The sequence below is a fragment of the Vespula vulgaris genome, chromosome 8, assembly GCF_905475345.1.
Source record: "Vespula vulgaris chromosome 8, iyVesVulg1.1, whole genome shotgun sequence".
NCBI lineage: Eukaryota > Metazoa > Arthropoda > Insecta > Hymenoptera > Vespidae > Vespula > Vespula vulgaris.
Window position 1 is genome coordinate 1,198,250 of NC_066593.1, and position 26,754 is coordinate 1,225,003.

A 26,754-nucleotide genomic window follows, 5' to 3' on the forward strand; every position below is an offset into this window, starting at 1 on the left:
CAGATAGAGAAGAAAGTGAAGAACCACTGATACATATCTCCAGCCAGGAGGCTATAAGTTTCTGCGGAGAAAAAGAAGAGACGAAAAGGCGAAAAAGAAAGAACAAAAAGAGAACGAAAAAAGAATATATAAAAAATAAAAAGCATACAAAATAAAAGACCAGAGGAGTGACACCGAGCCTCGTATACTTGTGAGATAGGATTGACAGTTCTGAAAACGAATTATAAAGCTTCCTCTATTGGTTGCTGTACGATTGCTCCGTGAACTCGTGCCACTTCATTTTCCTACTGGCACTCCTCCGCTTGAAACTCGCTTCTATCGATATCTACGTCCATATAGATTGCTATACGAGGAGAACTGCTGGCAATTAATTAAGCGCTCACTCTGGACGCGTAATACGGGACTGGCCGGCTAAGTTTACCGTCCAATACGGTGATGAGGCAGCGTCATGGTGATTGGTAAAAAAAAAGAAAGAAAAAAAAAGAGAAAAAGAAAAAAATAAAGTCTAGAGAGAAAGAAAGAGAGAGAGAGGGAGAGAGAGAGAGACACGCGATTTATCAGAAATCTCATAAGAGAACGATTCTTACTCGACAGTCTTACTTACTTCGACCCGTATCTATATCTTAACGTTAAAATAGTGCTCATTGCTTCGAGGCTGATCGATATATCCGGTTATTACTATCACTCCGGTTAAATAGATCTTCTGATACGATCAAATGTCTGTACGACGAATGTATAATATCATAATTCGTTCGAGTGCTCGTGCTTTGAAATTTCTTGGATAGACGTTATGGATCAACCCTTAGAAAAAATGTAACTCATAGATATACATACATATATATCGTGGAATCGATTTTGATATACGAACGAAAACAAATTCTTTTTTCCTTAATATTTTACGTTCGTATTACGATATAAAATATAAAATCCAGATTTATGACTATTTTACGTTTTTACATTCATGCTTTAACGTTAAAAAAAAAAAAAAGACAGAGAGAGAAAGAGGGAGAGAGAGAGAGAGAGGAAGAAAAGAAAAAGAACAAACTAGATCAAAGATCTAAATCTTTCGTGTTAATATTAGACAAAAATCTATATGAAAAATAAGGTAGGGATATAAAAACTTATAAATAGAGTCGGTGATAGCCCATCTGTGTATATCCCTTCTAATCTATTCAAGTGACGCGAGGATGCTTCAACGTAATTGGTTCAATCCCGTCCAACGAGGATGAGTTAGCAACAAAGATGCAAAAGCACGTTGGATGGGTACATCAGCATTCGAGAAAAGAGAAGGCGGCTTTCGTGATTACCGGCGCCGGAAGGACGATTTATTTTCTGAATATATTATACTCGCGATACTCTTGGGAGATTAGAGATCTTGTCAACCTTCTTGGGCCAACGGTATTGATGGATCATATTCATTGTGCTCCACGTTCAATAATTCTGCTAGAAATTCTGCGTTCAATTTTTATCTTTCAAATTCTCTATCTACTCATTCCTTCTCTCTTTCTCTCTCTCTCTCTCTCTCTCTCTCTCTTTCTCTTTCGAACTATTAACATTGATATCTACTACTCGAGAAAATGTATAAATATGTAATAATACATAATTAATATTTAAATATAATAATATTACGATACTATATATGTAATATCTCCCTTCTCTTTCTCTTGAATATTATTATAATATAATATGTAAATTTATATTATTTATTAAATATTATAATAATAGATATCAATGAATGTTAATAAACGATAAAACAGATTCAAATCAATCATTTTAATAAGATCATATTAAATCGTGCGGAAATCGGATTGAAATTTCTACGGAAGCTTGCGAAACATTTCATTTTATTTTATTTCCTATATTTATTTCTTCTTCTTTTTTTTTCCTTCCTTTTTTTTGTCTTCCGGAGGCTAAAAGAAGTTTAGAAGAAATCATCGTTCGTGTAGCGTAGAAACGAGTTATCTTAGCGAAATGGAATCGCCTTAACTGGCCGGGGTAATTGAGTTGGGTGCGTTCGATCGGTTAATATTCCGCTCGTATTTCAATGCGTTTATTAATCGTCCAACGGTGGCAACTGCAACACGCAACCCTCGTTCCTCGCTTTATAATACCATGGATGCGTGCGAAGAAAAGAAGAAACGGATTTATTACAGTTGCTAATCCCCATGGTTCGTTTCTCTCTATAGGGTGTCCCTTCAAATAAAATTTCTACAACCCTATCTTTTGATCGATATTTTTCATTGAAAATGTTGAACACTCTTTTTTTGCTGTTTCTATGATAAATTTGTGTGTGTGTGTGTGTGTGTGTGTGTGTGTGTGTGTGTGTGTGTGTGTGTGTGTGTGTACATATATATAATATGTATATGTATATATATATATATATATGTATATGTATATGTAAAAGGCAAGAGAAACACGAGCGAAGACAGTATATTTTGATATAATTACTGCATGTTACGTTAAATAATAATTAATCTTCTCATTCCCAAATTATATGTACCTTCGTCAAGTCATTTTTAATGCAAATAAATTGCATGGATTTATAAACACTATGTACACGTTATTTCGTCCTCGTTTGCGTCCGGATATTCTTGTCAGGGAGATCCTCCATCAGGTTATCCAAGGATCGCGTGCAGTGTATGTAAGGATTCGTACATCCCCATCAATTATGAAAACGATCGAGAGAAAGAGATAGAGATAGATAGAGATAGATAGAAATGGAGAGAGAAAGAGAGAGAGAGAAAGAGAGAGAAGAGAGAACGATCTTGAGCGCTAATTGGCTCGAATTACAGAAATGCGCATACAGAAAAATCATTAAGTATCTTCGACGATGATGAAGGTACATAGTGAAATATTTATGCTTTTTCTATTTTTTCTTCCTTCCTATTTTTATCCTGCTTCGGAATTTTCTCGAACGATCATTAAAAATAATCGAGAAAAAGCAAAAGCAAGGAATTTCATTTCCCTTGAAAACTTTCTCTTAATATAATAATAACGATAATAACGATAATAACAACAATAATAATCATGATAGATAATAGCCGATACTAATCAATTATTTATTGGGGCCATCTTAACGCTAGTTAATTCTCGCAAACTTTCATTTCGCTTTATTAGATATTTTCTCTCTCTCTCTCTCTCTCTCTCTTTCTTTCATCTTATATTTTCTCCTATAGCAATTAAATTCCTTTGTCCCATTAGGGTATCGTATCGGTAAATTCAAGTATTTAGTAAGAGAAGGACCGGTTTAATGAGCGTAAAAGGCTGAGATGTACGGTCGAAGAAATACGTTCGGGAAAGAGAGGGAAAAGAAAGAAAAAAAAGGAGAAAGACAGACAGACAAACAGACAGACAGAAAAAAAAAGAGAAAAAAGAGAGAGAAAAGCGAAGATCCGATTCTTCTTTCGTTTCTCGTTCGGTCCATTCTCTTTGCCGTCAGAAAAGTCGACTGTAAACGATTGTCGAGAATCTTTTATTATCGGCGTCCTCCTTTCTCGGAGGTTATCGAACATAGGAGAGTGCTTTTATCAATAGGTCGCACTACTTACTCTCGATGAGAGTTTATTTCTCCTCCCGCCACTTTTTTACTCGACTCATCCTTCTTTTTTTATATATACTACATCTATATATATATATTTTTTATTTTTATTTTATTTTATTTTATTTTATTTTTTTTTGTAAAAAGAGCTCGCATACCGTGGCGAGGTCTCCAAGCGACGACTTTAACGAGGGCGACCTGAATATGTTGGATGGAAGAAGCTGTAGGGGCAAGCCACCACACTCGTTTCGATCTCGTATAAAATCCATGATAGACGAATACACAGAGACTCCTACAGATATAGGTATACATGTCTCTCTCTGTCTCTGTCTATATGTATGTATATGTATGTATATGCATGTATGTATATGTATATGTATGTGTATACATGGTATTATGTCCGATTAAAAAAATAAATACTCACCGTTGTCCCAAGCGGCTTCCTTCGTTCTAAGAAGAGCAGCCAATCCAATGTTATCTTTGGGCATAACTCTGTTCAGCATATTGTCCGAACCTTCGGCGTTTGCCATGGCCAATTGATTGAATTCGACTAAATGCTCCTTTATCAAGGTGAATCTGTAAGGAAAGGAAACAAGAGAAAGGAAAAAATTAAACGAGTGAAAAGTGTATGTATAAATAGATCAGATAAAAATTTTCTATCGTCCATCCGACGATTTTTATTCTTTCGTCGTCATAAGTTTTCGTAATGGCTGACACGACTCAATTTCCCTGTCGCGTTCACGAGAAAATCTTCTCGTCGTTCTAGTCGTAGTCGTTCTAGTCGTCGTTGTCGTCGTCTTGGTCGTCATCGTCATCGGTATACGATAGGTGGTGCCGATTTTTGTCGTGGAAAAACTCGTAGGAAGGCGTATCACGTATGGCATGCCGAGTAGAGCCTTCCTTTTGCCGATATGTGTGGCACGTATAGTCGAGAGAAATATATTCTTCACCGAATCCCCATTACGAGCCATCATCCCCCGTCCCCCTCCATCAGGCCGTTACCCGTAAACAAGATTGAATCAACGTCACCCGCAGTTGCACAACAGATGTCGTGCCGAGATTGTATAAATACTCTCTCGGCAAGATAAAGGTAGAAAGAAAGAGAGAGAGAGAGAGGGGCGGGGCGGGAGGAAAGAGACTGTGCTCTCGGAGAAGCTCAACGTAAATTGTACATTGGAGAAAATGGAAATTCTTTATTGGAAAGAAAGGAAGACAAAAGAAGGAAAAAGGATAGAAAGGGCAAAAACAAAAGATAAAAAATACAAGACGAGAATGATGGGAAACAAGATGAACGTCGCCAGAGATTAATAAGACAATTTTCTTTCCGCGATAGTATTTTACTCTATTTTTTTTTTCTCTTTCTTGTCCCTTTCATTATTACTATTATTATAGTTAAATGTAGAATGAGATGTTATCTAAAGAAGAAAATTCTATGGGAGTAATTCTATGTTTCAAAAAAAAAGAAAAAGAACAAAGATAGAAGAAAAAGAGAAAAGAAAAATATTTTATGAAAAATCAATATAGACAACGAATTTCATTTTTCGAAAATATTTTTTTCTATTTGATTATTTTCATCGCGTTCATTAACCCTCGTAGGATTAAGGCCATACATATTAAGGTAAGAAAGGAGCGTAAACGGACTCTTGTTCTAGCTTTTAAAAAGGAAGCCGCTTCTTCCCTCCTCTCACACACACACACATATATATATATATAAATATATATATACACATCTGTGCGTTAGCTGTTAACAGAGGCCATTTGTGCACCGCACCATTTCTGTCTCGTATCTTGTTATCCCCCGGAGATTCGAGTCCAAGCTTGCGTAATATTTCCCCGAGATGCGTTTGCGCACGTTTAAGATACTGCAAATGGAAAACTACCGTCCACTGTCGTTCAACGAAAATTTCTTTCTCGTGTTATGTCTAGCGATGAAAACGTGAGAGAGATTTTTACGAAAATTTAAGAAAAATAAAGAAAAAGGGAAGAGAAGAAAGAAAGAAAAAAAGAAGAAAAAAAAGGGATGCTACGCGACGGATATTTCTTTTTTTTCCTTTTCGTTCTCTCCCCTCCATTTTTTTTTTAATTTTTATCATTTTTAATTCTTTCCCCTTAATTTTGCTTTTCTTCTTTCTTTCTTTTTTTTTTGATTTTTCTTTCCTCATCCGTCGACGATTACTTTCGTTAAGAGTAACCGCATAGTATCGTTTTTCTTACGACATGTACTTACCGGAAATAAGTTGGGTCGAAATGGTGGAAAAGAAACTTGGAACGATACGTTCACCGCGAAAAGAGGGATAAAAAGAATAAGAAGAAAAGAGAAAGAGGGAGGAGGAGAGAAAGAGGAGAGAAAGAGGAAAGAGGGAGGAGGGAAGCAAGAGGGAAGCACGACCTCGTGGGCCACGACGCGAGTCAGAAGTATCGACGTTTCCGGAGTATCGTCCAGCCGCTCATCCGTTCGAAAACTTTCGAATCACGAGCAGGCACGCCTAGCAAGACACGAGTATTACTTCGAGAAGCTCTCTTTCTCTTTCCCTCTTTCCCTCTTCCCCTCTTTCTCTCTTTTCTTTCCGTCCCCTATTTCTTCTTACCGAACTAATACGAAAGTTTGACGGAGAGTAGTTGGGGAACAAATATTTCGTTGGATCTTCCAAGTGCAATAAACCGAGCCGACGAAGTAGCGAAGAATGGTGATACGTGCTTTTGGCGAACGGACTCGATTATTCGTGAGTGAGAACGAAAAAGAGAGGAAAAGAGAGAGAGAGAGAGAGAGAGAGAGAGAAAAGATCGAAAGCAATTCGTTCTATCGTGCCCTCGAGTCTATTTGGAAGCCAATCGCTCTAGTCGTATACCAACCTACTATATATACATACATATATACATGTATGTATATATGTATATATATATATTTATATGTATATTCGATAACGTTTCCATCGAGGCTAATCGTTGAAAGGCCGAGAGTAGGGCAGTTAGGTTTGGAACTCGTTCGAGGAAATATTCGCAAATTATTCCGTCTGCTTTTCACAAGCTTTGGTGTATACCTGTATACATATAACATGTAACATGGGTGCACACGGCAACGATGTAGGTCACATCCGAAAGCTTTGTCATTTGGCTGACCTTAATATCGTCATAGAGACGTCTGTTCCACGGAGCATTTATGATGTCAGAGTATAAAGGGACGTTATATCACTCGACATATGTATGTATCTACGTTAGAGCGAATTAATCGTTTCAATTCTCTATTTCTCTTTCTCCCTCTCCCTCTCTCTCTCTCTCTCTCTCTCTCTCTCGATAGTCAACATCGTTTCATTTATTCCAACGTATATTACTCTATTATATTATACGTCAAAATTCAGATAATCGAGAACATAAAGATTTACTTGTTGAAATAATACAAGATTTTCTTGTAATATTCCGTTCGAGATCATATCGTTGTTTCTTTCAAGTCTTTTATCTTTTCCTTATGTCGTCATATCTTCGTGTAATAAAAAGCGTATCACATTACTCGACTTCTTTCGTTTATCTTTCCGCGAAAAACGGAAATGCGTAGACGGTATGCAAGAGGATCGCGAGATACATCTGCTACTGCTGCTGCTACTCCTGTAGCTGCTGCTGCTGCTGCTGCTGCTGGTGCCGTAGATGCTGTAGCTACTCTCATGGTAGGTAACTCGGTTCGTGTCTTCGTAAATTGGATGTACTACTAAGGTGAAAATGCAAATTTTCTCTCTCGCTGTCCGCGTTGATATTTGTTCAAGTGTCGAGGGAAACGCTACTACGAAGCGAGTACTACGTTCGTTCACTTGCCGCTTTATCTCGAGGAAATTTGCATTATCTTGTCGTTGCCGTTTGTCCCGACGTCATACAGCTCTCAGTTTTAAACGACTTATCCTAGCTCGCGTTAAATATTGTCATGGATATATTTCGATGTCTCCTCGTTAAGTCAATTCGTCTTTCGTGGAACAAAAGGACACATCGGTGATGTGTCAAGGGTAAAGAAAGTTTGATTAAAAAAGTTGACCGCGCCCTCTTTCTCTCTCTCTCTCTCTCTCCTTCCTTCTACTTTTCATCTCCCATCTCAATCGTTTTTTGTCCGACCGTTCCAAACGAGAAACTCGTATTTAATACTCCTTCCTATTTTTCTCCTTTCGTCTTTCATTATTTCGAACTTACTTACCAAATATCACCGAAGTAAGAGGTAAAAGTTTAGATAAAAATAATTCAATTTATATATAATACTTACTTGGCTGTTCTGTAAAAAATAGCGCAACCGTCGACGTACTTCCTGTCGTTCTCGGCCATCGTCTTAGCTCGCGATTTCGGTGAGAAGATACCGTCGTAACCGTCGTGCTTTAACTCTGGCAGGAAGAAATTGTAGAATTGGTCCGTCTCGACCTCCTGCAAGCTGATGATGTCCGCGGCATAATGCCGTATTTCATCGAGGATTCCCTTTTTCCGATATTCCCAATCGAGAGCCCAGCTTGGACAATAACCGTACATTTGCCGTGTCGCGTACTTGTCGCACAGCACGTTGTAACACATTACCGTAAATATACCTATAACAATAAACAAGAATTTTTATCGCTCGCTTTTATTCAAGTTACCTAGTCGCTGCCACCGTCTAGCCAGCGCCATTGCCACTGCCATGACAATTTTTTTCATTACTATGATATATACATATGGGTAGGGATATATATACACATATACGGAGATATATGTAGGTAAATACATATGCTTGCGTATAACCTAAGCTCTTCTTGTTCTCTCTCGACAAAGTCGAAGGAGGAGGACCGTTATGAAACGGTAGGACATTTCGTATCTCGATTTATTGTCCTATCGATTTATCGTCGTCAAGTAGAAGAACCGGTTGCATTTACAAGTCTCAAATATATACACACACGCATATATGTCATATTTACAACTTTGAATCTTATATGAAAATAATACAAAGTTATAAGATTCTTTCGTAATCTTCACGTTACGAGAAAATACCTTTGACGTAAATCTAGTATATCTATAACGAGGAAAATCCTCGTGAAGAAAGAACAATCCCGAAATCTCTAAATATAAATATTTTAACTAGAGTAAACGTTAATCAGATAGTTTACAAGCCTCCGTTAAGCAGCTTTGGATCGCTTTAATCGATTAAGATCGCTGCTGCTGCTGCTGCTGCTGGTGGTGATGCTGTTGTTGATGCCGTGGTATGGTCGTTAATCAACGACAATGTCCTATGCAATTGATATCGAGTTAATCATTCCACGTCCTACCTATCGCGTGAGAAACCGATTGAATCGGAGTCTCTATATCGGAGGTAGTTCGATCACGATGAAATTACCGATCGAGAAAGAACCGATCGATCGGAATGAGAACGATCGATCGCGTCGATGTTCGTTTCGCGCTCGGTATCTGACTTTTCAGAGATAAAATCTTGAAAGATACGAGAGGAGGATGTTGTAGACACCTACTTTCGCCGTCTTAAGATACTTACGAAGGACATAAGCGTGAGTACGTCTGTCTATCCTCACGCGTCATAGTATATATGTACAATATATAAAGTCTACCGATTAAAACGAGCAGACAACCGTGTACTTACTTACTTATGTACGTCGTTTCTTACTCGTCGATTTTACGACGAACAAAGTTGACTCTGATGTACCGATTGGATAAGGGAATCAACGCGAACTTAAATGTCTTCTCGACGTCTCTCAATTTAATCATAAATTACATTTACATTACGTTAGTTCACGCTAATGCTTGGTCTCACCTGTCCGAGTTTCTCCTCATTCTTTTTCGATACATTTTCAAAAATTTCTATCCTCGTACGGTCGTTCGTCGAACGGAATAATACGATAATACGATAGCAATCTCTTCGTGATAAAAGAGAGAGAGAGAGAGAGAGGAAAACAAGAAAAAAGAAAAAGGAAGAAAGTGATTGAATCTAATTAATAACTTTCTAACGCGTCTGGCATAAGATCCTCTTTACTCCTTTGAAGAATTTCGATCTTGAGATCGTCGTTGGCATTTTGGAAAGACTTTTATCCGTTTAATAGAAACTTCATGAAAGAGAAGAGTCGAGGTGGAGAAAGAGGATGAGAAAAGATTCGATAGCGTTAGTAATTATACAACTTAGTAGTATCGTAACGAGCAACTCTCTCTCTCTCTCTCTCTCTCTCTCTCTCTCTCTCTTTCTTTTTTCGTCAACGATCGAGGTAAGTTCATAGTGAGATAAAACGTGCCTCTTCACGAACGACGCGATGCTATTATGGAAATTGTTAGTTTGAAGGAAAATTTTCAAAGCTGGAGGGACTTTAAAGAGAGACCCTCTTTCCAAAGTTTTTCCCTCGTGGTTTCGTTGATATGATACGTATACATGGTGTGTATATGTGTGTGTGTGTGTGTGTAGAGAAAGAGAGAAAAAGAGAGAGAGAGAGAGAGAGAGAGAGACGATGTAGCACATACGAGCGTGTGGTTTCGCGTGAAATCGCAAACATCTCGTTTCTCCTCTTCATGTATTATCTTCGTCCAGCCGCTAATCGGCAATCGCGGAGAGTAGCATAGCACTTTCGATATTATTCCGTCGTGGAGCTTCGATATCGAGGCCGAAGATAAACCCGGCTAATGGCGGTATACACGCCAAGAGTTTATTATATTCCGTACGGATAATCGCTTGTTTATGATAGAAAAATGAGAGCGCACCTAGTAGAAGCCGTTACCGTTAAATCCATTAACGAGCCTCGCTAGAGAAGATTTTCATTGTGGCTTCATCGTGGAAAAAATCTTTTTTTCTTTTCGTAAATTCTTTCATTTTGTTTTTGTTCTTCTTTCTTTCTTTCTTTTCTTTCTTTTCTTTTCTTTTTCTTTTTCTTTTTTTTTCTACGATCTCCATAACGAATCAGCTTTCGAATATTTTTCTCATCTTCGTTGAGCTAAAATTTTTGGTATTTTAACGAGCGATGAATACGACAAGCACAGAGTATCAAGAAAAATTGTATTCTTAAATAGTTTGTGCCTATTTCTTGCTAATTAACTTAAAAATACGAAAATCCGGGATCGCCGAAGATTCATTGGCATTTTAAACCGTCGTGAAAGTAGCGCCGTGCATGCGGATTACCACTTCTCTACCTTTGGCATCGGCGAACGTAACTATTACTATTATCCCTGAGAAAGTTGACGTTTATTATTGCAGGTAAGTACGATCGTCGTTATTACTACGTTCCACGTTGGGTTAGTTACTCCACGCTATTTTCCTCTTGTAATCGTTTGAACCGTAACGCAAAGTTACCGAGACGTCAAATAAAAAAGAATTTTATTCGAGAAGAAAGTTTTCGTATTATAATATATCGATAGATTTAAATCGCTTAGAGCGTTTACATTTTATGATGTTAGTTCAATTTCATCTGAACATTATAGTTAGTTATTTTTCAATCGTTAAAGAATTTACTACTATTTTTCTTCAATTTTATAGAGGTTTACGTCTTTTGACAAGTAGTTATGGTTTTTCTATTAACTACGAAATAGGAAAATAACGAAGGACGATACAATACAGAAAGAGAGAGAGAGAGAGAGAGAGAGAGAGAGACTTTGTTGGGCTAAGATATTCAATTTTTGCCATTTCATCAAAGCAGACATCTTGTTATCCGTGGTAGGATCGTTGATGGGTTAGGTCGATGGGATTACAAGAGCACGCCGTCGGCGAAAGGAATTTGTGGAAAATGAAGGAGAGATAACTTCGTTTGGTACGGATGCGTTGGACAAAAATTGATTTTGCTTTACGAAGTATAACGAGATATAATTTTGACGTTAATGTTAAGAAATTCTTTTTTTCTATTTCTTTTTTTTCTTTTTTTCGTATTCTTTAAAACACAGAGAACATCCTCGATCATATCGAATTAATATAAAATGTCAATGTTATTTTTCTTCGTACGATCGATCTAAGAAAATCTCACAAATTCGTGGTCGAGATCTACGAGGGTTCTCGAATTTCGACAAACTGTTTACACAACGAACTGAACTATAGTTGGAAGTTGTTCGATATTGTCGGAACTTGTCGCCGTTGTAAAAGTATCCTTTCGAGAGAGAAAGAGAGAAAGAGGGAGAGAGAGGAAAGAGGAATACTTGACTCGCATCTGTGCTCATGGAATTTCTCTGGAGCGACATGATATCCGCAAGTCGTAAACTAAAGTTCGAAGCAAGTGCTCGAGGCACAGGTTCGTCGGCAAACAACATCGTTGATAGAAGCACCTACGGAAGTCTTCTCTACGTCTAGAGAAACATCCTTTAGTCATACTTTGTTAATCGATTTCATTTGTAAACTGTTTACCATTGTTACGAAAGCACGAGTCGATGTTTCCAACAGTGCAACGTTAATTGATATCAATGCAAACGATATCAATAGAAACGATATTAATTCAATCATTCGCAATAATTCATAATAATTTTCTATATAAAATATCACGATTTTTTTTCCAACGAACCTTTCGAAGATATTGAATGACTTTAATTTCTTTCGAAGTTCGAGCTGAAGAAGAAATAATTTTTTATATAAAATCCGACCATTTTTTTTTCTTTCTTTTTTTTCTATTAGAAACGCCTTTATCGATAGTAATGAGTACAATAGAATTATCGAATAGCGTACAGACGTTATCGCACGATTCGCTACGGAAAGCGATTGTCAATGGCAGGTAGGACTTGCTCGAGCGATGCCAGACTCTCCATTCAAGACTAGGAATGGTATTTCCGAGGTCAACGATGCCGTGACCTACCTCAAGAGTCGCCAAACCAGTTTCAGCAAATCCGAACAAGTTACCTAATTTACGCGCCAACGCGGTGAGAAGGAGATGGTAGAGGTAGATGAGGCGGTGCCGATCTTACGAGCGAGACGAATTTATAAAAAATTTATCTCCCTTCGTTTTATGTTTCTCTTAAATTTCTCAATTATTTTTTGCTTTTTCCTTTTTCGTTTATTTTCGACGTTTTGCATACCTATGTCTTCGAGATAACATTTATCGAGATTTTTTTTTTTTTTAATATATATATATATATTTGAAGGATTGACAGACGATCGAACAAATGCCATTATTTATCTGATAAATTTGTTCTCTAAATACATATATTACGAGTTGTTTTCGTATTCGAAAGGTTACGAAACGTACTACGCACACTACGTAATAATACGTCGATTTATTTTTCGTCATTCAAGATTTTACTGTATTTATTATTTATAACCTTGAACGCTGACACCTAGCCTGTTTATTCTTTGACTGCGTTTAGGCGTTTAGAAAAGCGCGAATGGAACGCGCGTTAACGCGAACGCGTACAAGGGCATAGACCGAAAGTTATGCACGAAGAGTAGTAGTTTTACGCGTTAATAAATAATTCAAGGTATCCTTGAAAATTCCATTATAAATACTGGACGTTCTTCTATCGATAAAAATTGATAGTATCGAAAGTAGTTTCACTCTTTACGAGTTTCGTTACGAGTTTTTACATATCTTTAATGCTTCGTTTTTATTTCTTCTTTTTTCTTCTATTTTTCCTTCCTTCTCTTTCTATCTACTTATTTGTTTCATTTATATATATATTTTTTTTTATTAAAAAATAATATTGTTATTAGAAGAGAATTCGGAGAGAAATATTTTGGACAACGATTTCTCACGTTCTCTTTTTTTTCCCCTTTTCACGAATATTAAGAAATACATACGTACATGTACCTATATACATATATATACATACGTATATAGATGTATTTCGCGTAGAGCAATGTAGCATAGTATTCGATACGTCTTCAAAATGCACCGTTCGAAGATCGTTGGAAAGCTTTTACGTATACTCGATTCTAAGTCGTCGGTCTTCTCTCCTAGGAAGGCTCTTTTCATATCGATGGCCCTAGGCCAGAAGCTCGCTGACCCGAACTAAATTACATTTCGATCCTTACAAACCGTTCGATGAAATAGATTCGCGGTAACGATTATACGTATGTATGTACTTATGTACCTAAGTCTCTCTCTCTCCCTCTCTTTTTTTAAAGATAAGAGTGACATCATTCTTTTTTTTTCTCCTTCACACGCTACGCACCGACTCCATTTGAAGAGATAATTTTTTTTTTCTTTTTTTATCCCCACTTTTTTTATTTTTTTTTCAGATTTACATATATGTACGTACATACACGTAGACATACGTTTTAGTTTCGTAATCTAACCAAACAGGGAAATAGAACATCCAATGTCGTATATAACACAAAGTACTAGCCAGAATTTACATCTGCTAGTACACGTTTCTACGAGCGTAAATTGTGGCTCAGGAGAATGCATCAGCCGTGTTTATCGATTACGATCTCGATAATGTAACCACATCGTTCGTCAAATAGATTGCCAGAACTATGCGATAACGGTAATGCGATACGCGTATATAATCTAACTGTCAGCGAATCGATATACAGACTTACTACTACTACTATTACTACTACTACTATTACTACTATTATATAAAACTCGCGATTATACGTTAGAATATTTAAACAAGGCGAATATTTAAATAATTTGTTTACGTGGATTTGTTTGACGATTATTATTTTGAAATAAAAATGAAGTTCGCGAGTACGAGCCTCATCGTAATTTTTATTTGAAGAAAGTTAAGGATCGCGTAACGTCGAGGAAAAGTGAAATTATATCGATTAACGATCGTGTTGCAGGAAAATCTTTTAAAATATCAATAGATATTAATTAGAGAAAAAAATGTTCATTACACGGATACATCGTGCTCTGTTATTTTCTACGATTACGCAGTAACAATAATAATATTACGAATTAACACGATCTAAATAATAACGTTGAATTTCGATTAATATTCGATAATTAATAATACAGAGTAATTCGTTGAATGGAAGGGATCGGTATTATTCGTCCGTCTTCTTTTATAACGTTAAATTAATATTAATAAACAGAGCGTAAGAGAGAGAGAGAGAGAGAGAGAGAGAGATGTATAATTAAAGATAATTATACTAAAACTTTGTCACGTTAGTCGTAAGAAGATAGACGTAAAGTGAATTTGGAAAGTGGGTCAAGGTGGACTTAGAACTAATTTCTCGAGGTAACGAGTTCCAAAGTGAGTTCTAATATCAGACAAGGATAGATCGTCGAGAAGAGAGAAAGAGAGAAAGAGAGAGAAATAGAGAGAAATAGGACGACTTGGAGGAAAGGTATAAGGTAAAATTAAAAACGATGTCACGGAGAATAATAAGTAAGAAGAAGGGGAAAAGGGTTTGCTGAGGATATTGCAAGGTGCTCTGTAACTTCTGTAACGATAATAACAATAATTATGATAAAAGTGGTAATGGCGATAGTTACTTCGAAGCGTTTGACCGTGGCACAGAGTAATAATAATTCCTGCTAAGAATATAATTGCTTAGTTACAAGTATGGGAATGGTAATAATACATAATAGCTCTGTCCCTAAGAACTCAACTTCCTTAGCTCGTATGATTAGATATAATGATTATGATTGTCAGGCTAGTTGCGAGAAGGTACAAGAAGTAATTCGCACGGTCCCGCCATCGAGTTAAAGAATAGGGGAATATCTTAGATTAGGAGAGTCATTAATCTAGTTTAGCGATGGTTGCGCGTGCTCGAAGTTCATCACATAGCCAATAGTTTTTCAAACAATTCCGAGCATTCCTTTGATTCTACGATATAGGACAAATAAGAGCACGCTAACGTCTATCGTTCTTATACGAATAGTCGACCGGGTCGACTCGATCCTTTCGAATCTATATCTAATAAATAATGTAACGAGTTAATTAAGATGAACCTGTGTACTTTGATCGATAGATCGATAGATCGACGACGTTAGAAAATTTCAGCTTCGTTTCTTTCCCATGTTCCGTATGTATTACAAAGAAAAATAGATCGTACCGCAAAAAAAAATTCCGAGTTTATAAGACAAGAGTTTCGAAGACAAGTGTTTAGATAAGGGATGATATATGTAAGTATCAAAGAGAAAGAGGGAGAGAAAGAGAGACAGGGAGAGAGAGAGAGAGAGAGAGAGAGAGAGAGAGAGAGAGAGAGAGAGAGAGAAGAGGTTAAAGGTTAGGGAAAATGATTTTGAATAAAAAAAAAAGATGAGAAAAAGGAAGAAAGAAAGAGTAAGATAGGCTCGTATAGGAGTATAATGCGAATGTATTATAAATAATGAATGGTGTATAAAACATAATGAAATGATTTATCGCTTCTATTCCACCGAGCTTAGCTGACAATGGATTCTTTTTGGCTGACAACGGTGGCACTGGCAGCAGCAGGCGGTGGAGCGGTTTCTGTCCCTCTTCTTCTTTATTTCTCTCTCTCTCTCTCTCTCCCTCTCCCTCTCTGTCGTTCTCCCCCTCTCATTCACTCATTCACTCGGTCACACGCACGCCTGCACACGTATAGAGAACACGTGGTGGCGGGTTAGAACGCAATAAATCTATCCATATGGCGTGGTATGGCCATCGGCGTGGTGAGCGTTGACCAATGGTCAAGGTGGCTGCCGTTGGGAAAGGGTACGTTACCTTGCCTCGAGTCACATTTATTAACAACACGGTCTATTCTCTATTTTCTATTTTCTATTCTCTATTCTCTACTCTCTTCGAACTGTTCTTCCATTTTTTTTCTATATATGTATGTATGTACGTATATAACAGAAGTATTACATATTCTCTTGAAATATCTTTCTGTAGATCGATTTGAATGATTTCATTTATTGTAAAAATAAATTTTTAAAGAAATATATCCGAGATTCTTTCTCCTTCTCTTTTCCTCTTTCTTTCTCTCTGTAGTAAGATTTCCTTGTTTACATACACAAGTTTGTAGTATAGCAAATGGAGCAATAGTACTCGACTTTTACTCGATTGTTTCGTTTCAAAACAAAAACATATAAGATTCCAGTCGGAACGTGAAAACCAAGTACGTTCATTCTAATACGAGCTATCTTAGATGCCGCATGGCGAAAAGTATCGTATATGTAAAGTAAATCGTAATTTTTACTGTTTCTTATTTTTATATCTTTAGTTACTTTTAAATATATCGAATATTTTAGATTCGTATATATGGACGTTTCCTTGTGTGTGCGTGTGTGTGAGTATTTATATTATTCTTCACAAATAATTATTCGTAACAATTTCTCATCCGTATTATTTCTTAAATTAATATCGATTTCAGATGATGTAAATACTTTTTCTAATTATTTAAAAGAGAGGGAGAGAGAGAGAGAGAGGGAGAGAGAGAGAGAGAGAGAGAGAGAGAAAGAGAGAGAGAGAGAGAGTATTTTAATCTTGTACAATCTTATTAAGAAATCTGTTCGTGTCCAAAATAAATGTTGGATCATAAAATTTTCCAAGGACTACTACTCCGCGATGGAAACGAAATGTTTAAATATGTTTTAGACGATTTCAGATGTACGAGATGAATTATTAAATTGTACAGAGTCCAACTCGGAGTGGGCAACGTGATGTCCAGGAAAGAAGATCGAGACTCTCGATAGGATCGTGCGAGATAGAACGCGGAGAGACGTTGCATCCGTCTCAACGAACTCGGCGGATATTTTATGATCTTTGCGTGTGGGAAAAAGTTCGAAAGGAATGTCGCGGACGATCGTCAAGAATTTCTTAGTAATTCCTTAAGATTCGCTCAGGCAACGCGAGCCAGAGAAAAATAAGAAAAAAGAAGGAGAAGAAGAAGGAAAAGAAGAAGAAGAAGAAGAAGAAGAAGAAGAAGAAGAAGAAGAAGAAAACGAAAAAGAAGAAAAAGGACGTCCCTTTTAATCGGCCGAAGAGAAAAGAGTTACGTTACGTTAGCCACGAACCATCGGACGCGCATAAGGTTTATTAGAAGAAACCCCATGCAAATCACGAATGCACTTCGCCATGCAGACTTTTCTTCTTTACGAGTCGAGCCGTACACTTGTGTTTGTACAAGCCGCTATGATTTGAAGTGGCATTTATGAGCGTCGTTCTGTCTTCTCGTTCATGCATTACTCATGAGTGTCTAGCGTTGCTCTCGTATATAGCATCTCTTGGTGCCATCGTACTATGTACCATTAAACTATTAATATATATATATGCATATATGTGTAATGTAATATAATCGTCGAAGCAAAGTGTTTTCGATGAACCGATAGAAAATTCCATGTATCTTTAGCTTTGTTACATAATCGATTAAATTTGAGCGAGAATCATTGTATAGAATCTATCGAGATCGTAAATCCATGTGGAAGAGATGTGTCGTTTTTTTTCCCTTTTTTTCTAATTTTTATCTTCCCTTTTTTATTTTTACACGCGATCAAATAATTTCGAGTAGAGCAGAGGATAAATTATTAATGGTCGAACGAGCCAACAACACACGTTATCGAATCGTTCTAAAGGTTCTCGTTCCGATTTCAGTTAGAAATTATCGATATTTATAGAAATTGAATTTCGTTTCTGGCGAAATATAGGATTTCTTGCCAAAGAATCTTTCTTTATTAGACGAAATCGTTCGTTGGATATATTATAAAATCGCTCGTTATAATCATCCGGTAAGAGGTAAGAAAGGAAGAGAGAAGAAAGGCTGAACGTTCGATCGATTAAAAAGCAAAGGCCCACTTTACGATACATCCGCCATGGATTCCTTTCTTTCTTTGTGGCTCACCCGTTACATCTCGTCGTCCGAGCGGTTAACGGTAAACACGTTTATTGCAATAACTAGGAAAGGTATTTCTTGGTTTTGTACTTGAAGGGAATATGTACGAACCGCGAAGAAGAAAGACTCGTATAGACTCGTTACCGTTAATGACGTTTAGATCCAACGCTAATTATCTGTACTAATTATCGGTTCGTTCTGATTGCTTGGCGTGAGCGGATTTAACAATTTTCACCCTTTCTTCGATGAACAACTAATTGAACGTAATGGAGAAGATAAAATGATAATTAGCGTATACTTACAGGTCGGTCTTGTCCTGTTGGGCCTTGTCAGTGGAATCCATGGTCTTTGTGGTGGATGATTAGCGGTTACTGCAAGAAACAAAAAAGAAGAAAAAAGATGAAAATTAATTTATCGCTCGTATATAAATCAAATGAGAATATCTCGTATAATTAATTTTTATGCGTGTCTACATATATTTAAACATAAATCGAAGAAACACGATACACATATACATGTGCGTGTATGTACATGTATATACATATATATAATATTACGTATGCATGTATCTGTGAACATACATATACACATACATACATACATATATATATATATATATATATATATATTATTCGTATATATTTCATATTTTATTATAAATAAAATTTTAACTACGTTAAAGCATGAAAAAGACGCAACTGTTTTTGTACTTGAATTCTAGCAATTCTTGTCCCATTTGTCGAAATAAGGTTCTGCTTTTGAAAGAGGAAGAATACGTCTTCCAGGCCATTTACGATCTCTGCTACACCGAATATAAGCTTTCAGGACTAAGAACGATGTTGAAGAAGAAAGACCGAACAAGAACAAGAACAAGAAGAACAAGAAGAAGAAGAAGAGGAAGAAGAACCAGAACAAGAAGAAGAACAAGGACAAGAAGAAGAAGAAGAAGAAGAAGAAGAGAAGGGGATAAGAAAGAGAAGGTAGAAAGATGTAGCGCTGGTAGAAGAGCTGTCGAGAAAGGGTGCGAGAAATATGAAGAGTCGGCCGGCGAGGATAAGGGAGAAGGGTGTTAACGACTTCCCGGAAATGGCGGTAACAACCCCGAAACCCTGAGACGTGACTCAAGTCTGACACAAATGGCGGGACATTAGACAAGTGGCGGGAGTAAAGTAGACGTCGAGGCGCGAAGGTAATCAGAATTAACAATTCAAAGCCTTATATACCGAGGACTCCCTTCGTCTCTCCTTCATCGTTTCTATTACCCTTTCTCTGCCTTCTTCTCCTCCTTCTTACTACCACTCTTCTCTTCTAAGCCGACAACTAGTCCAAGAGGATGGTTGAGAGATGAGACATGCGGATTTCTAGTAGAAGACTCTAGATGCCAAGAGTACTCCATTTTGGAGTGGCTACGATCGAGATAGTTGACAGAGTTCGAAGGATAATCTTCCGTTTGGGAGATAGCGAGAAGGAGATGGCTTTAACTCTCTTTCTCTCTCTCTCTCTCTCTCTCTCTCTCTCTTTTCGTTCTATTACATTGGCACAAGACTGCTAATTCGTTCGCGTTACCATTCGACGCGTTTCGTTTGCTAAATTTCATAGGGCCAACGTTTGCTCTCGAAATACGCTTTCAGCATCTATCTCTCCTTCTTCCTTTTTGTTTGCTAGCGACAATAGTCCTTTCTCTGTCGCTCTCTCTCTCTCTCTCTCTCTCTCTTTCTTTCTCTGTTTCAGCTAGTTCTAGCTTTCGTGGACATTTGGATTGGAATTACCTTGGCTTCGGATTTCATTTTCCATTTTCGAGAAATTCCGACTATGTCTAACGATCTTCTGATGGGCTTGATATTTCTCGTAGAGTAGCTTGGACGACCACGAGATAGATACTCTCTCTCTCTGTCTCTCTCTCTCTCTCTCTTTCTCTCTCTGAGAAACGCTTGATCGATATTCTCAAGTTCGCAAACTAAAGACGATAACTGTAAGTATCTTAATTATAAAGCGATTGTTAGTACGTAAGGTGTAAGAGCGTTACCGTGTTAAGAAAGTTCGGTGAGATAAATTTTCGATTTCGTTACTGCTGCTTCATCGGATTATCATGCGAGTACGAAGGTAATGAACTTATTGTTTGAAAGTAAAGTAAAATAAGTTTATCTAAATAATTAGTAATTTTAAATGTAAAAGAACGAGACAGTCTATTATTATTAATACTGTATTTAGGATGAGAACAATTATATTGTTCATAATTATTATAAGAATATTATAGATATTCATAGTTTGAACGATCTTGTCGTTTCGATGATCGAGTACCAGCTCGTTGTTGAATTATCGTCGTTGAAGAAAAATGATCGATAGGGATGTTTTAAAAATAGTTGTCTCCTTCACCGTAGAGTTAGCTCGTTCGTTCGTTCGTTCGTTCGTTCGTTCGTTCTTGAAGTCTCTCCACATTGGAAACAAGTATAATGACTCGGCAATGATACATGCTCGTGGTAATAAGAATCAGATGGTGAGGTAAGGGGAGGTACGATGGAGACAAGATATAGTCAGAGTTAATATTATGCCAAGAAGACGAGCCTAATCAGCGATACTGACGTTGCAGCGTTGCAGTGACATCGCAGAAGAGTCGAACGAAACGAGAGAGAGAGAGAGAGAGAGAGAGAAAGGAAGAGGGAGGGAGGGGGAGAGAGAGAGAGAGAGAGTGAATAAGTGAGCGAGCGAGTGAGATAAATAGATAAATCGAAGGAAGGATGGTTAATACTGCTGACTAGATTATTATAATTGCAAAACGATAGCGAACCACGAGTCTCCAAGATGCCTCCTACTTATGAGAACGCGCGAGCATCACGAGAACGCTCATTAAACTAGTTCATTACACCTGCTTCTCTTAATGGCTCTCACTTACCAGATAGAGATGAGGATAGAGATAGAGATAAATAGAGAGAGAGAGAGAGAGAAAAAGGGAAAAGTCCAAAAAGAACTCGATGCGAACTTTTGGCCTGATAATTAAACGATTTAACGAATGTACATTTCGATTTAGTTTATATATATATATATATATATATATATATATATATGTATATATATATAATTAAATATTTTATATGACGATATACTACGTAAATTTAGTACGCAAGATCGTAAGATTGATTCGATAAGAATATACGATATTAATTTTAATTCGATTGCCAATGACGAGAAGAAAATTTTCCACTTAAAGAATCTTTCTCTGTCTTTCTTTAATGTACTATTAGTAAAAGCATTTAATCGATAGGGAGAAAACGATTGGACGAGAGACAGAAAGAGAGAGAGAGAGAGAGAAAGAAAAAAAGAGAGAGAACGGTCGTAAAGTTCGATGGCAATTGATCCATACTATCCCAAGTATCTCTAGTAAAAAAGATAGAGATAGAGATAGAGATAGAGATAGAGGTAGAAGTAGAGAGAGAGAGAGAGAGAGAGAGAGAGAGAGAGAGAGAGAGAGAGAGAGAACGTACATATACTAGAGAGAGAAAAAGACGTACATATACTCCAATGGAATTGAAACTGTAAGAATTTTATTTCACTTCGCGGGCTTGTCTCCCAAGGGAAACTAGAGATAACGCCCTTGGGAGCATCCTCGAGACAATAGAGACGACAGGAAAGCGTGTAGCTAGCGTAGAAAACAGTATTTCATCTGTGGCATAGCGAAGATTTATTTTCACGTCGGAAACCTGATTTCAATGAATATAAATGTAACTTTAGGAGAATTACTTTGAATTTGAAATTCTTTCTTTCTCTCTCTCTCTCTCTCTCTCTCTCTTTATCTCTTTAGCTTTCCTCTCATCTTTTTCCACAAATCTATAGGTAATTTTCTACGAAGATTTTTCATGGGCGTTAACGCGATTTTAACGCGTCCTCTTACGTCTTATGACATTTCCATGTAAAAACAGATATAAAAGAAAAGTGTATCAATCCGAAGCTTTTCGCCATGTTTGATCAAACGCAATTTGTGCGACGAGAAGAACGCGAGGCTAACTTTTAAAGCCTAACGAGGAGATGTTGTTTCAAATTCCCCAAGATCTTGTAAAGCCAATTAAGATCTTTACCGCGGAAAGATCTTTAACGATATCCAACATCCAATCAATGCTTGGAATGAGCGAAGGAAGTGACGTTCCCTGTAACTCTCTTTTTTTCTTTCTCTCTCTCTCTCACTCTCTCTCTTTCTCTCTTTCCAATGCATAGGACGGTTCCTTATCGCGTGTTGATCGAGACAAGTATTTCCTCTTCGAGAGAAATTCCTATCTTCCTTATGTTCAAGATAAAATCAACAAAAGGGAAGAACGAGTCTTTTTTAGCTGGTCCAATGTATCGTAAGAATGAATGAATGTCCAAAGAAAAGAAGAAAATATTTCTCATACTTCTTCTTTTTTTTTCTTCTTTTTACTTTATTCTCTTCTTCTTTTTCATTTCTTTTTCCTTTTTTTCTTAACCCGTGGGTTAATTAAAATTGACTTTGATGGAAAATCGATGTCACGAGAGAACGCAAACAAAAGAAAAAAAAAAAAAGAAAAAAGAAGAATAAAAAGATATAATACAGATACACAGCTGGTGTAATCGTTTCCAACGGGAACGGGATGAGTCATTACAAAGATCTCGAAACTTAATCACCGTTATCATCATCGTCATCTATGAGAGGTTATGGATTAAAGGAATCTGACAGGGGTTGAGAGAGAAAGAGAGAGAGAGAGAGAGAGAGAGAGAGAGAGAGAGAGAGAGAGAGAGAGAGAGAGAGAGAGAGACGCAAAGATGCACAGGAACGTGTCATCGTTTCGGCCGATAGCATTGCCAAGTTTAATGGCAGACTAGCTAGAGTTAGGATTGAAATCAATAATTACGATAACAGAGTTGTGGTAACTGTAGCGTCACACGTTTCAGGGAACGTGATTTAGAGGCTGACAATGCCAATGCCCGTTGACCCCTTTTCCGAACGTAACTACCGTGCGGCTTATTAAACTGTGACCATGCTAACAAGAGGAACAGAGATGAAAATAGAGAGAGAGAGAGAGAGAGAGAGAGAGAGAGAGAGAGAGAGAAAGAGAGAGAAACGAAAGCCAAAGATCGATGAAAACGCAAATTTTAAGCGAATGATAAAAAAGAATATCGAACGACCGTTGTAATAAAATCAATCAAGTGTTTCAGTTATGATCATTTAAAATTAAGTTGAAAATAATAGGGTTTATCAGAAAATTACAATGTCAAATTTAAATTACATTTCAAATACATATTTCTCCTTTTTAAAAATTCTAGTAGTGAGTACGGTATGGTTTTGTAATATCTAAAAACAAGAGGAAATAAAAAAAGAAATTAAAAAAAAAAAGAAAAAAGAAACGAAACACATCAAATATCTTCCTATGGACGTTCTCGTCCAGTTTATTTCTTATTTCTTGCTTTTTTTTTTGTATTTTTTATTTCTTTTTTTTTTTTATGCAATAAAAGCATAAACACACTTGAGACCCTTTCACAAGTGGGCAACGGAACAAGGTATAAAGTTTTTTCATGGTCTCGTCGAAACTACTCTGCGAGACAACTCCGTTGTAAAAAAAAAAGTACTTTTTCAATATGTAGGTACCATGTAAGGTCGTTGCTGACCTCAGTGATGAAAAAGGTTTACATCTCTTTCGTGATTCTCGTCGAAGCGACACTTACAAAAAACTGTAAAATTTTTTTTGTCATCTTCGACCCGATGTGTCGAATACGTGCGAATATTTGCACGTTTCAATTATAATTATTATAATAACTGTACTATCAAGCACGCGTGAAAAAGATATTTTTTTGATACTTATTTAAAAAAAAAAAAAAGCAAAAACGAATAGTTTATATCTTCTTTTTCGTAGTTTCCTCGAGACTTATTCGAAAAAGAAGTGTAAAGTTTTTTACTGTATAATTAATATAATGAATACTCTGCTTGGTTTCATTCTAAAAACTTTATTATCTGTAAGACACCGGTAAAAAGAAATTACTTTCTCAATACGTATTGTATAAGGACATCTCTTCTACCCACATATATATATTCAACTCAGCAAGTTAAACAGGTGCCATATAAAGACACCGCTGACCTACATAAATTTTTACAATTCACCCAGTTGAATTCATAATGAACGGATAGCCTATATAAACTCTCATAATTTAGTCGGAACTTGATGAATCCATTGAAACATATATATATATTTTTAAAAGCTATTATATTACATACATTTTTATTTATTTGATCGGTAAGTATATGCAATATAAATATTTTTCGATCAGTCGAGATGATTAAAAATCAGGATTGCGTAATTTATATTACGTATTGATAAATTATTATGAATACTGATCGTTCATTTCAAAATACTAATTGAATGTTGAAAAATAGCGATCCCAATAAGTAGCAGTTCTATATGTATGTAAAGATAATAATGATTTATATCAGGATTATACTAAACATTTATAAAACGGGAGTCACTTTTGAGAAGGGTATATTTTTGGCGACCCACTTTCTTGGAATATATTTTCTAAAAGAAAGATGATGGAGTTGACGTGATCCGTCAAAATAATATTACTTCAAAATCAAACAAGTCTCTTTCTTGCGAATTTGGAGGAATGATTGTTTGCATTGACACGACACACGATTTCCGTCTCACTCTGACGCGTTCGGTTTCGTTCCCGCACGAGACTATCTCTTTCTGCTCGTAATTAAGCGTTATATGGTTCATTAACTGGATGCAATAGTTACAGACAGAGACAGAGACAGAGATAGATAGATAGAGAGAGAGAGAGAGAGAGAGAGAGAGAGAGAGAGAGAATAACCGTGATACTATTCGGACACATTTCTATCGTTAACCAACGTTAACCAATTGGAGCGAGAATACTCGCGAGAGTAGTTGCGGAGGATACGACGATTCTGTTAAAAAGAAAAAAATAAATAAATAACTAAAATAAATTAAAAAAAAAAAAAAAAGAAAAATCCTTTGGCTACTCGTTGATTGTTTGAATAGATTATCGCATCATATCGTTCCTTAGTAATAATTTGATATTTTATCTTCCTATTTTGGAAAATATTAATCAAAACTGATCGGCAGCGATGTAAAATTGTAATTAATCATTTGCGTTGATTGTACGTAGGTACATCTGCGCCCATATTAAAATGGAATTTTCCAATTTTTACGTGAGAACGTAATTGAGAACATTCATATTGCATTCATCGACTAATAAAAGTTAAAATTTTCGAGTAGATTTCTGGTCCGCTTGTAATTGTCAGAAGCAGAAACACAAGGATGTATTTCCATTGGTATTTTACTCTATTTACTCTCTTCTCTCCTTCTCTCTCTCTCTCCCCACGATTCATTGCATTCGAAACGGAATTCGATTGTGGGACGCTCGTAATACACTCGGATTGCTTCCTGTAGGAGCGATATCACGGAGTATTACCGACGTAACGTTAATAATCTCTAAACACGTGAATCGATAATACTCCGAAAATAATAGCCTCTCTAGGAAACGTGTATATACATATAATATATATATATATATATATATATATATATATATATATATATATAAACTCATTGTCCTCGATCGATCACAATGAAGGAAGAGAATACGTTCATCAATCGGACAAGAGCATAATTTCGAAATCAGCATGAATCGAAAAAGAGCTTTGATTTTAATAATAGAATAATTTCGATTTAAAATAATTTTACAATCCGAATGTGTTCCACAATTCGCAATATGTTACGCGAAGGATTGAAACTCAGAGTGACAGAGAGAACTACGGAAGAGTTTTTCGAGTTTAATGCTAATTTCGAAGGCACGGCCTGTTCCAAGCTTTATGAAAATGAAGCTTCTGCATCTCTACGAAGGTTGCGCATTACGCAGGTTATGTCGCGCGCCCATATACCCACAAACACAATCGCACGCGCGAGAGAACACATGGAACGTGTAACACGTTCGTCAAACTTTACTTCTCGTTTCGCGTTCTCCAACACCGAGATTCTGACTTACGAATATCGAATGTTACAGTTCGTTCAACTTCGATCGAATCCCCGTTGGAACATGATCTACGAGAAAACGAATCCAACGTTCGTCGTCAAAATCGTACATCTCGTTTACCTAGCTCAATGTATTATTCTTATATTTTTTCTTTTTCTCCTTTGAGAGATTGTAAAAGTCAGTTGATGATTTTGAGAAATATCAATATTGCTAATGTATCTTTTGACAGATAGAAAAATCAGCTGACTGGTATTGATTTTCATTTAAAGTTCACTCTCAAAATCAGCTGATCGACATTGATTTTTCTTCATACACACACACACACACACATTAAATATTTATAATTATAAGTCTCCTAATGAGATTATAATTTTCGAAGTATTATCGATTAACGTAATTGAAGATTATTGCGTCGATAATACTCCGCGATATATATATATATATATATATATATATATATATATAAATACAAACGTAATATATACATATATATATATATAAATATACACGTAGACATATAGGAAGAAATTTATGAAAATTATAGATACGAGATATCGAAAGATGAGAACGATCA

The 26,754-nt window shown here is 36.5% G+C and overlaps 1 protein-coding gene across 10 annotated transcripts in view; it reads right to left on the reverse strand.

Moving 5' to 3' along the window:
• LOC127065470 (CCR4-NOT transcription complex subunit 6-like) overlaps positions 1 to 26,754 on the reverse strand; it is a 519,140-nt gene that overhangs the window by 14,003 nt on the left and 478,383 nt on the right. For 9 of the 10 annotated variants that reach the window (XM_050997849.1, XM_050997848.1, XM_050997850.1 and 6 more), the window contains 3 exons: positions 18,488 to 18,556; positions 7,782 to 8,094; positions 3,963 to 4,114 (listed from right to left, as the gene is read on the reverse strand). In XM_050997849.1, the coding sequence (XP_050853806.1) occupies positions 3,963 to 4,114; positions 7,782 to 8,094; positions 18,488 to 18,556 (534 nt within the window). Of the gene's footprint in view, positions 1 to 3,446; positions 3,831 to 3,962; positions 4,115 to 7,781; positions 8,095 to 18,487; positions 18,557 to 26,754 lie in introns of those variants that run through there. The other variant, XM_050997855.1, reaches the window with a different exon arrangement.